We start from the raw sequence: 12,352 nt of genomic DNA, 5'->3' as shown, positions 1-12,352 counted from the left end.
GTGGGAAATGCTCAGCATAAGCGGCTTTCTATATAGTAGTATGTCACTGATGTCACCTATGGTCTGTATACCTTGTACATGTACTGGTAGAAATAAAATTATAATTATTGTTATTATTATTATTATTATTATTATTTATTATTATTTATTATTATTATTATGACGATGTTTCGGTCCCGTGCTGGACCATTGTCGAGTCACGACTGAGTGGCCTAACGACAAGGTTCCAGTCACGGTATTGTGACTTACTGTTCCAGTGACCTGCTGTTCCTTGTTCATCTCTGGTTTCAAGAGTTTTTGCTGAAAGATATACAGCAAATATCTCTATCTCTCTCTCTCTCTTTATATATATATATATATATATATATATATATATATATATATATATATATATATATATATATATATATATATATATATATATATATATATAACAAGTCGGCCGTCTCCCACCGAGGCAGGGTGACCCAAAAAGAAAGGAAATCCCAAAAAGAAAATACTTTAATCATTATTCAACACTTTCACCTCACTCACACATAATCACTGTTTTTGCAGAGGTGCTCAGAATACAAAAGTTTAGAAGTATACACATATAAAGATACAAAACATATCCCTCCAAACTGCCAATATCCCAAACCCCTCCTTAAAAGTGCAGGAATTGTACTTTCCATTTCCAGGACTCAAGTCCGACTATATGAAAATAACCGGTTTCCCTGAATCCCTTCACTAAATATTACCCTGCTCACACTCCAACAGTTCGTCAGGTCCCAAATGCCATTCGTCTCCATTCACTCCTATCGAACATGCTCACGTACGCTTTCTGGAAGTCCAAGCCCCTCGCCCACAAAACCTCCTTTACCCCTTCCTTCCAACCTCTTCGAGGACGACCCCTACCCCGCCTTCCTTCCCCTACAGATTTATACGCTCTCCATGTCATTCTACTTTGATCCATTTTCTCTAAATGACCAAACCACCTCAACAACCCCTCTTCAGCCCTCTGACTAATACTTTTATTAACTCCACACCTTCTCCTAATTTCAATACTCTGAATTCTCTGCATAATATTTACACCACACATTGCCCTTAGACAGAACATCTCCACTGCCTCCAGCCATCTCCTCGCTGCTGCATTCACAACCCAAGCTTCACAGCCATTTAAGAGTGTTGGTACTACTATACTTTCAGACATTCCCTTCTTTGCCTCCATAGATAATGTTTTTTTGTCTCCACATATACCTCAACGCACCACTCACCTTTTTTCCTTCATCAATTCTATATTAACCTCATCCTTCATAAATCCATATATATATATATATATATATATATATATATATATATATATATATATATATATATATATATATATATATATATATATATATATATATAGGCCTCTCGTAACGAGAGACCTAGAAATATGGAAGACAAGATGTAAATAGCATGTCGAAAATACTTAATCAGGATAGGACTCGCAGGAATGGGCTCAAGCTGGAGAAATTTAGATTTAAAAAGGATATCTGGAGAGTACTGGTTGTAGATGAGTAGAAGAAACTGCCAGGTAGCCTTATTGAGGCGAGGACTTTGGTTGAACACTGCCATAACAACATATAGGAGGGAAAGATGTGGGGGGATGGATATGTAAAGTAAACCCGGTGAAGGACAGGGGCGCTGTGGGAACTGTAAGAGAACACTGTATCAACATCCATGATGGTCAACAGACTTTCCAGCACCAACCAACAACAATGAAACACTACTAACATAAACACAATAACACACTACCAGCATAAACACAACAACAACAACAACTACCAACATAAACACAACAACAACTACAAACATAAACACTAACAACAACACTGCCAGTAGAGCTACACCCAACAACTCATGCCATGACAACGTCACAACCACCACACATACACCACCACCACGTCACAACCACCACACATACACCACCACCACGTCACAACCACCACACATACACCACCACCACGTCACACCCACCACACATACACCACCACTACGTCACAACCACCACACATACACCACCACCACGTCACAACCACCACACATACACCACCACCACGTCACAACCACCACACATACACCACCACTACGTCACAACCACCACACATACACCACCACAACGTCACAACCACCACACATACACCACCACCACCACGTCACAACCACCACACATACACCACCACCACGTCACAACCACCACACATACACCACCACCACGTCACAACCACCACACATACACCACCACCACGTCCCAACCACCACACATACACCACCACCACGTCACAACCACCACACATACACCACCACCACGTCACAACCACCACACATACACCACCACCACGTCACAATCACCACACAACACCACCACCACGTCACAACCACCAAACATACACCACCACCACGTCACAACCACCACACATACACCACCACCACGTCACAACCACCACACATACACCACCACCACGTCACAACCACCACACATACACCACCACCATGTCACAACCACCACACATACACCACCACCACGTCACAACCACCACACATACACCACCACCACACATACACCACCACCACGTCACAACCACCACACATACACCACCACCACGTCACAACCACCACACATACACCACCACCACGTCACAACCACCACACATACACCACCACCACCACGTCCCAACCACCACACATACACCACCACCACGTCACAACCACCACACATACACCACCACCACGTCACAACCACCACACATACACCACCCCCACGTCACAATCACCACACATACACCACCACCACGTCACAACCACCACACATACACCACCACCACGTCACAACCACCACACATACACCACCACCACGTCACAACCACCACACATACACCACCACCACGTCACAACCACCACACATACACCACCACCACGTCACAACCACCACACATACACCACCACCACGTCACAACCACCACACATACACCACCATCACGTCACAACCACCACACATACACCACCATCACGTCACAACCACCACCACGTCACAACCACCACACATACACCACCACCACGTCACAACCACCACACATACACCACCACCACGTCACAACCACCACACATACACCACCACCACGTCACAACCACCACACATACACCACCACCACGTCACAACCACCACACATACACCACCACCACGTCACAACCACCACACATACACCACCACCATGTCACAACCACCACACATACACCACCACCACGTCACAACCACCACACATACACCACCACCACACATACACCACCACCACGTCACAACCACCACACATACACCACCACCACGTCACAACCACCACACATACACCACCACCACGTCACAACCACCACACATACACCACCACCACCACGTCCCAACCACCACACATACACCACCACCACGTCACAACCACCACACATACACCACCACCACGTCACAACCACCACACATACACCACCCCCACGTCACAATCACCACACATACACCACCACCACGTCACAACCACCACACATACACCACCACCACGTCACAACCACCACACATACACCACCACCACGTCACAACCACCACACATACACCACCACCACGTCACAACCACCACACATACACCACCACCACGTCACAACCACCACACATACACCACCACCACGTCACAACCACCACACATACACCACCATCACGTCACAACCACCACACATACACCACCATCACGTCACAACCACCACCACGTCACAACCACCACACATACACCACCACCACGTCACAACCACCACACATACACCACCACCACGTCACAACCACCACACATACACCACCACCACGTCACAACCACCACACATACACCACCACCACGTCACAACCACCACACATACACCACCATCACGTCACAACCACCACACATACACCACCATCACGTCACAACCACCACCACGTCACAACCACCACACATACACCACCACCACGTCACAACCACCACACATACACCACCACCACGTCACAACCACCACACACCAGAAAGCCTCGTCATCAACAACCCCTTTTTTTCCCCAGTACGAAAAAAATTTCCTTTATATTTTCCAAATTGTGAAGAAATACGTGACACAACGTGACACAACACGTGATACAACACGTGACATAACACGTTAGAGACAGAAAGCACTTGTCTCCTTAAAACTTTCACTTGCTTTTCCTAATTATATATATAAGCACAAAAGCACAAGTTTCTAGTTTTATTCTAGGATGATCTAGATAATGTATTTGTTTATATGCTCGTAATGTCTCTTCAAGACCACAGTCAATATTTATGTTATGTACACGCAAACCTTAAATAAAATTTGACTTTCTTATTTCAAGAGTTGGTGAGTTGAGTGTAAGTTTGTGACTCACCTGAGTGGTGGAGAGTCTTGGTGTAAGTCCCTGTGTGACCACTGCTGCCACGGTGATCACATAGTTGTTGGGACCATCTTCACGGTCAAGCACGGCAGCCGTGACCACTACTCCCTGTTGCTGCATGGTGAACATACGGTCCATGGGCTCACCGTCAGCGCCTGTTACATTCACCACGTAGTAAGCTATATCCGTGAGCGCGTTAGAGCCCAGGCGGGCACTCACTGTCGAGACGGAAGTGCCGATACTCGAGCTCTCGAGTACTGATCCAGAGTACGAACTCTGAGTGAATTTTGGTCCCTCCTGGGACGAAGCGCTGAGGATGGTCAGATAGGCGTCAGAAGACTTCCGTTGGGACTGCACAGCTTCGTCAGTAGCACGAACCGTAACTCGATACAATATCTGTGGGCTTGTCACCTCCTGCAGCACAGAAAGTGACCCGGTTATACGATCCAAGTGGAAGATATCCTTGTCTCCGGCCACCAGGTCGTATGTTACTAAACCGTTTGTATTAGCATCCAGGTCCCGCGCTGATACACGCATGATCTCCGTCCCTGCAGGAGAGCTCTCCTTCAGGATGCCAGCGTTCATGGAGACGAAGCGAGGGGCGTTATCGTTGATGTCTTCCACGATGACAGTCACCAGCTTCTCGGCCGACCTGCGTGCTGACTTTGGTTCTGCTTGATCAGTCGCCACTACAGTGAGGCGAAAGGTATCGGAAAACTCGCGATCAATGTCCTTCAGTGTTGATACATTCCCAGTGTTTTCGTCGATAGAAAAGTGCATACCGGGTGGCTCTTGACTTTTGATAGTGTATTTAATTTTTCCATTTTCGCCAGAATCAGGATCTTCAGCTGTGACAGTTACAATGGGTGTGTTGGGTGCAATACCTTCCTCTATCCGTCGCCAGATCGCTGTATTAGGGAAGGATGGTGGGTTATCATTGTAATCCAGCACGTGAACCACGAACGAGATAGTTGACGTTAGACGAGGAGAACCTCCGTCTGCTGCTGTTATATTTAGCTTATACAGACTTTGTTTCTCAAAGTCCAGCAACCTCTCCAAGTATAATGTTCCGGTCTTGGTGTCAATACGGAAGGCTTCTTGCATGTTCCCTCCTCCAATCATGAATGATACTTCTTTGTTCACTCCCAAATCTGCATCTGACGCTTGAAACTGCACTAGTACGGTGTTGACAGGTGTCGTTTCCACAATCGAAATTTCTGATTCACTCTGTGTAAATTCGGGAGCATTGTCGTTTTCATCAAGAACGTCAACCGTGAGTGTGGCAGTGGCAGTTAGACCCATGTGACTCCCAAGGTCGGCGGCTGCCACCGTCAGTAGATAACGAGGTGTTGACTCCCGGTCTAGAGGACGTGCTAGTATCACTTGACCTGTGGTCTCATCCACCTTGAAGCGACCTTCCTCGTTGCCGTCAATGATGGTATATACAACATCACCGTTGAGGCCTTCGTCGGCATCCGTGGCGGATATGCGGATCACCTGCGTGCTGACGGAAGCCCCCTCGGGTACCTGTGCTTTGTAAGGTTTCCTCAGGAACCTGGGTGGGTTGTCATTAACGTCGGTGATGTAGATGTTGACTTTGGCCTTGTCCCTCAGGCGCGTGATACCATTGTCTAGAACTACTGCTTCCATTGTGATATAATCTAGACCAATCGTCTGAACAAGCTGTTCTCTGTCAAAGTAGTGTAAAGTCTTCAGAAAACCACTCTTAGGATCAACAACAAAATCATTTTGATTTGTAGCAATGGAATATGTGAGCTCTGCGTTCCTGCCTTTATCCTTGTCTGCGGCTGTTAGTTTTCCCACATATGTGTCTGGAGGCTCATTCTCGTCCAGGTAAAACGTGAAGGTAGAGTTTGTGAATACTGGCGAGTTGTCGTTCTCATCAATAACGTGAATGACGACAGACACAGTGGAGGATCGAGGTGGAGTGCCGTGATCTCTGGCAACAATGGTCAGAGCAAAATAGTCCTGAGCCTCGCGATCCAGGGAACTTTTCACGTAGAGATAACCATCAGGAAAGATGCCGAACTTACGTTCTTCGTTACCTTCAGTTATATCGTAAGAAACAAAGCCGTTCATGCCATCATCTTCGTCGGAAGCAGTGAGGGCGAAGAATCTGTCGTTTACTGGCGTGGACTCCAGCAACGATGTCTCGTATGATCCATGTTCGAAGATTGGCGTATGATCGTTGACGTCTTCTACCGAGATGGTGACGATCTGGCGAGACGTCAGTGATGGAGTCCCAGCATCTGATGCCGCCACCTCAAGTCGAAAATTGCTTGTTTTGCTATATTTAACAGGCTTGTTTAGGTAGATCATGCCACTCGTTCTAGAAATTGTAAAATAATCATCGGGATTATTTGAAAGATTGTAAGTTATTTTACTATTTTCCCCATAATCAGTATCGTAAGCACGAGCTAGATAAACTTGGTGTCCCACAGGCCAGTTCTCAGCCACTGTAGCGTAAGCTCTAGTTATTGGGAACTTGGGCGGGTTATCGTTCACGTCTTCCACAGTTACATTCACCCAAGTTCGTCCATAGGCCGAGGAGGTCGTTGCTACCGTCCGGAGGTGGTAATAAGCTGCTTGTTCACGGTCAATTCTTCTCGCTGTACTTATAACACCAGTTCTCTCATCGATGGAAAATACCTTGTCAGGGTCGCCGGCGATAATAGCATAACTGACCTCTCCGACAGAAGCTGGATTCAGTACACTCACAACGCCCACCTTTCGACCAACGGTCGGCTCTTTTTTACCAACATCTTCTGGAAGAGAAAATCTGTAGCCTTCACTCTGCTCAAACTCCAACAGTTCTATTTGGTTACTTTCCACCACAATGTCAACAGTAGCATCCTCCACTGCCTTACGATCCCCGGTGTCTCTTGCAGCTACTGTTAAGCGATACTGCGCTTTTCTGATGTGGCTTAGACGACCACTTAAGCTTAACACACCTGTCTCTCGATCTATCTCAAAAGTGTTATCATTGTCCTCCCCGATATTGATTTCATAAGTGGTAACAGCGTTCTCTCCAATATCCTTATCTGTCGCTGAAACCTGCAGGATGGACGACCCAAGAGGCAGGTCTTCAGGCACCACCACAAAGTACTTCTGTGGGTAAAATTCTGGACTGTTGTCGTTGACATCTTGCACGTCGAGTACAACGGTTGCGGTAGATGACAGTGGAGGAATACCCTGATCCTTAGCTACAACCTTAATTTCATACTGGGGCATTGCCTCTCGATCTAACTTCGTCTTGGTGGTGAGTCGACCCGATGATACGTCAAGAGCGAATATCCCAGGATAATTATGTTCGACGTCTTGGTCGAACATGTAGGAGACGCTGCCATTCGTCCCTTGATCATGGTCAACGGCCAAAACCAGTGTGACCAAGGTGTCAGGTGGAGTGTTCTCAGACAGACTCACGTTGATCCGCTCCTGTGAGAAGGTCGGTTTCTCGTCGTTTTCATCCAGAATTGATATTTTAAGATGAGTATACGCCCACTTTGGGTTGGGACCACCATCACGAGCAGAGATCTTGAGGTCGATTGAGTCCTTCACCTCGCGGTCGAGCGGTGCCTTGGTGGTGATGAGGCCACTTTGTAAGTCGATATCAAACCACTGGTTATCATTACCAGACACGATAGCATAATATATGTTAGAGTTAACACCAGTGTCCTCATCGTTAGCGGTGATGCCAGCCACATAAGTGCCAATAGGAACAAGTTCACTCAGAACCGCAGAATATTCACTCTTTTCAAACACTGGTTCATGGTCATTAATGTCATTCACGTGAATAATGAGAAAAGCTGTTGAGGACCTTGGTGGCGTTCCCTTATCTGTAGCTACAATAGTCACGTTATATTTACTAATTTTTTCACGATCTAAGACACCATTCACACGCACTATGTCGAAACCTGATTTTGAATCAAGCCTAAAGTGATTAAGTTCGTTACCAGCTCGTATCTCTACTGTAGTTTCCCCGTTTGGGCCTTCGTCAGCATCTATGACGGAGACAGCAGCGACCACGGACCCGTTCTGAGCATTTTCGTCGACGGTTGCAAAGTCAGCTGTGGTGGGGAAGTACCTGAAGCTGACGACGGGGTCGTGGTCATTGGCATCCAGCAGGTTGACGGTGACGTAAGTACGGCCATCTTGCAGCGGCGAGCCATGATCTCTAGCGAACACTGTAAACACACAACTCTTCGGACATGGTTGTAACTGCTGACAATTCTGATGACAGCTGAGGGGCTCCATGGTGCTGATGATGCCGGTCTCCGGGTCCACCGTGAACTGCGTCTCCGTCTCCGACAAATAATACGTGAGACGTGCATTTTCCCCCACGTCGTTGTCCGTCGCCTGGACCTGTAGCACCGACGTGCCAGGAGGCACAGACTCGTTCAGGGATACTATGTAATCACTGTGGTCAAAGATGGGAGGGTTGTCATTCACATCTAGGATGGACACGTTGACTAGTAAAAATCCGAACCTAGGCGGAGTACCTCCGTCTTGTGCGGAAATATTAAGTTGATAGCTGGCCCGTGTCTCCCGGTCCAGCTTGCCCGTGGTCTCCAGGTGTAAGTAGGGAGTCTCTCCTGAAGGATTTATGGTAACCTGAAGCTTGAACTTGCCATCCTCGTTACCGTCGACGATCTTGTAATCAGTGGTAATGTCGTTGTCGCCAGCGTCTCCGTCAGTAGCGGTGTCGAGGATGACTCTGGTGCCAGCGTTGGCACTCTCAGAAAAGGTGACATGGATCGACGCCTCTGGAAACCTAGGCGAATTGTCGTTGATGTCGATTACGTTGATGCGAACTTCGATAGGGTAGGTAGGTTGGGACGACAATACCACCAGATCAAAGCGGTCTGTGTCGAGAGCCTCTCGGTCCAACACGCCAGTGGTGCGTATCTCCCCAGTGGTACCATTGAGGGTGAACTCTCTGGGCGCCTCATTGAAGCGATAAGTGAAGCCAGGCTTGAGGGGGATGACACCCACGAAGGTATTGGCTGGATGGCCCTCCATCACGGAGAATTTGACACGCGTATCCACAGCTCGTGATTGCATCTTGTCCAGCCCTCCTTCCAAGACCCCATCAGACCCAGGCCCTGGCCCTGGCCCTTGCCCATTAGTCAACAGGCACTGTAGCACTAACACTAACACTAGTCTGAGCATGATGGCGGCCTGCATGGTCATGGTCGGCAGAGCGGGCAGTGCCGGTGGCCGCCCTGCGAGTCACCCCCTGCACACTGCCGCGGTGTGACACCGCTCATGGTCACGCTACACCCCGCCCACACTCACCACCACAACACATCATCACTTCACACTACAACACTGACTGATCCTAGGGCAGGGCTGCGCGGACTCCCTCACCTCACCACCTCGTAAGAAGAACTGGGGGCGGCGCGGACCCGAGCCCCGGCCAGCAAGCAGGAGGCGGGGCAGTCGCGCCCTGGCCAATCGCGAGGCTGCCAGGCGGCCGGGCCGAGCTGGCGGCCAGGCTGCCCGCCCGCCTGGCAGCCTCCATGCCACCCTCCTCTGGAATTTGGGAATGTCTGGTCCACTGTTGCGTCTATACCGTTTGCTGGATAAAATGTTGACCAACACGATCCCTGCATCACATGCACACGCACACACACACACTCACCTCACCATAACATGAAAATCTGCAAGCAGAGTGATAGCCACTGGCAGATATTACAGGGAAAGAGTGCAGGGGGTCGAGTAATGTTAGTGAGTGTAGTCAGCGACCACCCCTGAACACAAGCAACCAACCCACCATCTTGTAGGCCCAGGATCCCCAACCACCACAACCAATTAACATTATTTCCTCTCTTTTTCTTGCTTCTTACCGTCCAAAACACAAGACGGGAGACGATGTTACTGCCAGCCATACTGACTCAGTGCAGCCACCTTCTACCTCTCTGATAAAAAGTCTCACAACAGAAAGGGGCCTGGGTTCAATTCCGGCCGGGGTGAGACAAATGGGTATGTCTCAAAACACCTGCTGCCCATGTTCGCCTAGCAGTACACTGCTGCCCATGTTCACCTAGCAGTACACTTCTGCCCATGTTCACCTAGCAGTACACTGATGCCCATGTTCACCCAGCAGAACACTGATACCCATGTTTACCTAGCAGTACACTGATACCCATGTTCACCCAGCAGTACACTGGTACCCATGTTCACCTAGCAGTACACTGATACCTATGTTCACCCAGCAGAACACTGATACCCATGTTTACCTAGCAGTACACTGATACCCATGTTCACCCAGCAGTACACTGGTACCCATGTTCACCTACCAGTACACTGCTGCCCATGTTCACCCAGCAGTACACTGACACCCATGTTCACCCAGCAGTACACTGGTATCCATGTTCACCTAGCACTACACTGCTGCCCATGTTCACCCAGCAGTACACTGGTACCCATGTTCACCTACCAGTACACTGCTGCCCATGTTCACCCAGCAGTACACTGGTATCCATGTTCACCCAGCAGTACACTGATACCCATGTTCACCCAGCAGTACACTGATGCCCACGTTCACCCAGCAGTATACTGACACCCACGTTCACCCAGTAGTACACTGGTACCCATGTTCACCTACCAGTACACTGACACCCATGTTGACCCAGCAGTATACTGACACCCATGTTGACCTAGCAGTACACTGACATCCATGTTCACCTAGCAGTACACTGCTGCCCATGTTCACCCAGCAGTACACTCCTGCCCATGTTCACCTACCAGTACACTGACACCCATGTTGACCCAGCAGTACAATGGCACCCATGTTCACCTAGCAGTATACTGACACCCATGTTCACCTAGCAGTATACTGACACCCATGTTCACCTAGCAGTACACTGACACCCATGTTCACCTAGAAGTACACTGACACCCATGTTCACCTAGCAGTATACTGACATCCATGTTCACCTAGCAGTACACTGACACCCATGTTCACCTAGCAGTACACTGACACCCATGTTGACGTAGCAGTATACTGACACCCATGTTCACCTAGCAGTACACTGACACCCATGTTCACCTAGCAGTACACTGACACCCATGTTGACCTAACAGTATACTGACACCCATGTTCACCTAGCAGTACACTGACACCCATGTTCACCTAGCAGTACACTGACACCCATGTTGACGTAGCAGTATACTGACACCCATGTTCACCTAGCAGTATACTGACACCCATGTTCACCTAGCAGTACACTGACACCCATGTTCACCTAGAAGTACACTGACACCCATGTTCACCTAGCAGTACACTGACACCCATGTTCACCTAGCAGTACACTGACACCCATGTTGACGTAGCAGTATACTGACACCCATGTTCACCTAGCAGTATACTGACACCCATGTTCACCTAGCAGTACACTGACACCCATGTTCACCTAGAAGTACACTGACACCCATGTTCACCTAGCAGTACACTGACACCCATGTTCACCTAGCAGTACACTGACACCCATGCTCACCTAGCAGTACACTGACACCCATGTTCACCTAGCAGTACACTGCTACCCATGTTCACCTAGCAGTACACTGACACCATTGTTCACCTAGCAGTATACTGACACCCATGTTCACCTAGCAGTATACTGACACCCATGTTCACCTAGCAGTACACTGACACTCATGTTCACCCAGCAGTACACTGACACCCATGTTCACCTAGCAGTATACTGACACCCATGTTCACCCAGCAGTACACTGACACCCATGTTCACCTAGCAGTATACTGACACCCATGTTCACCCAGCAGTACACTGACACCCATGTTCACCTAGCAGTATACTGACACCCATGTTCACCTAGCAGTATACTGACACCCATGTTCACCCAGCAGTACACTGACACCCATGTTCACCTAGC

The 12,352-nt window shown here is 48.5% G+C and overlaps 1 protein-coding gene across 1 annotated transcript in view; it reads right to left on the bottom strand.

Annotated features, from left to right (window-relative positions):
- Positions 1-9,820, bottom strand: part of ft (cadherin-related tumor suppressor fat) — a 512,494-nt gene extending 502,674 nt beyond the window's left edge. Inside the window, exon 1 of the mRNA XM_070102663.1 lies at positions 4,430-9,820. Coding sequence (XP_069958764.1) covers positions 4,430-9,646 — 5,217 coding nt within the window. The 5' untranslated portion in view covers positions 9,647-9,820. The remainder of the gene's footprint in view (positions 1-4,429) is intronic.
- Between the last annotated feature and the right edge of the window lie 2,532 nt (positions 9,821-12,352).

This window comes from Cherax quadricarinatus, chromosome 5 (genome assembly GCF_038502225.1).
Source record: "Cherax quadricarinatus isolate ZL_2023a chromosome 5, ASM3850222v1, whole genome shotgun sequence".
NCBI lineage: Eukaryota > Metazoa > Arthropoda > Malacostraca > Decapoda > Parastacidae > Cherax > Cherax quadricarinatus.
Note: the sequence above shows the minus strand (reverse complement) of the source record. Positions and strands in the feature narration are given on the sequence as shown.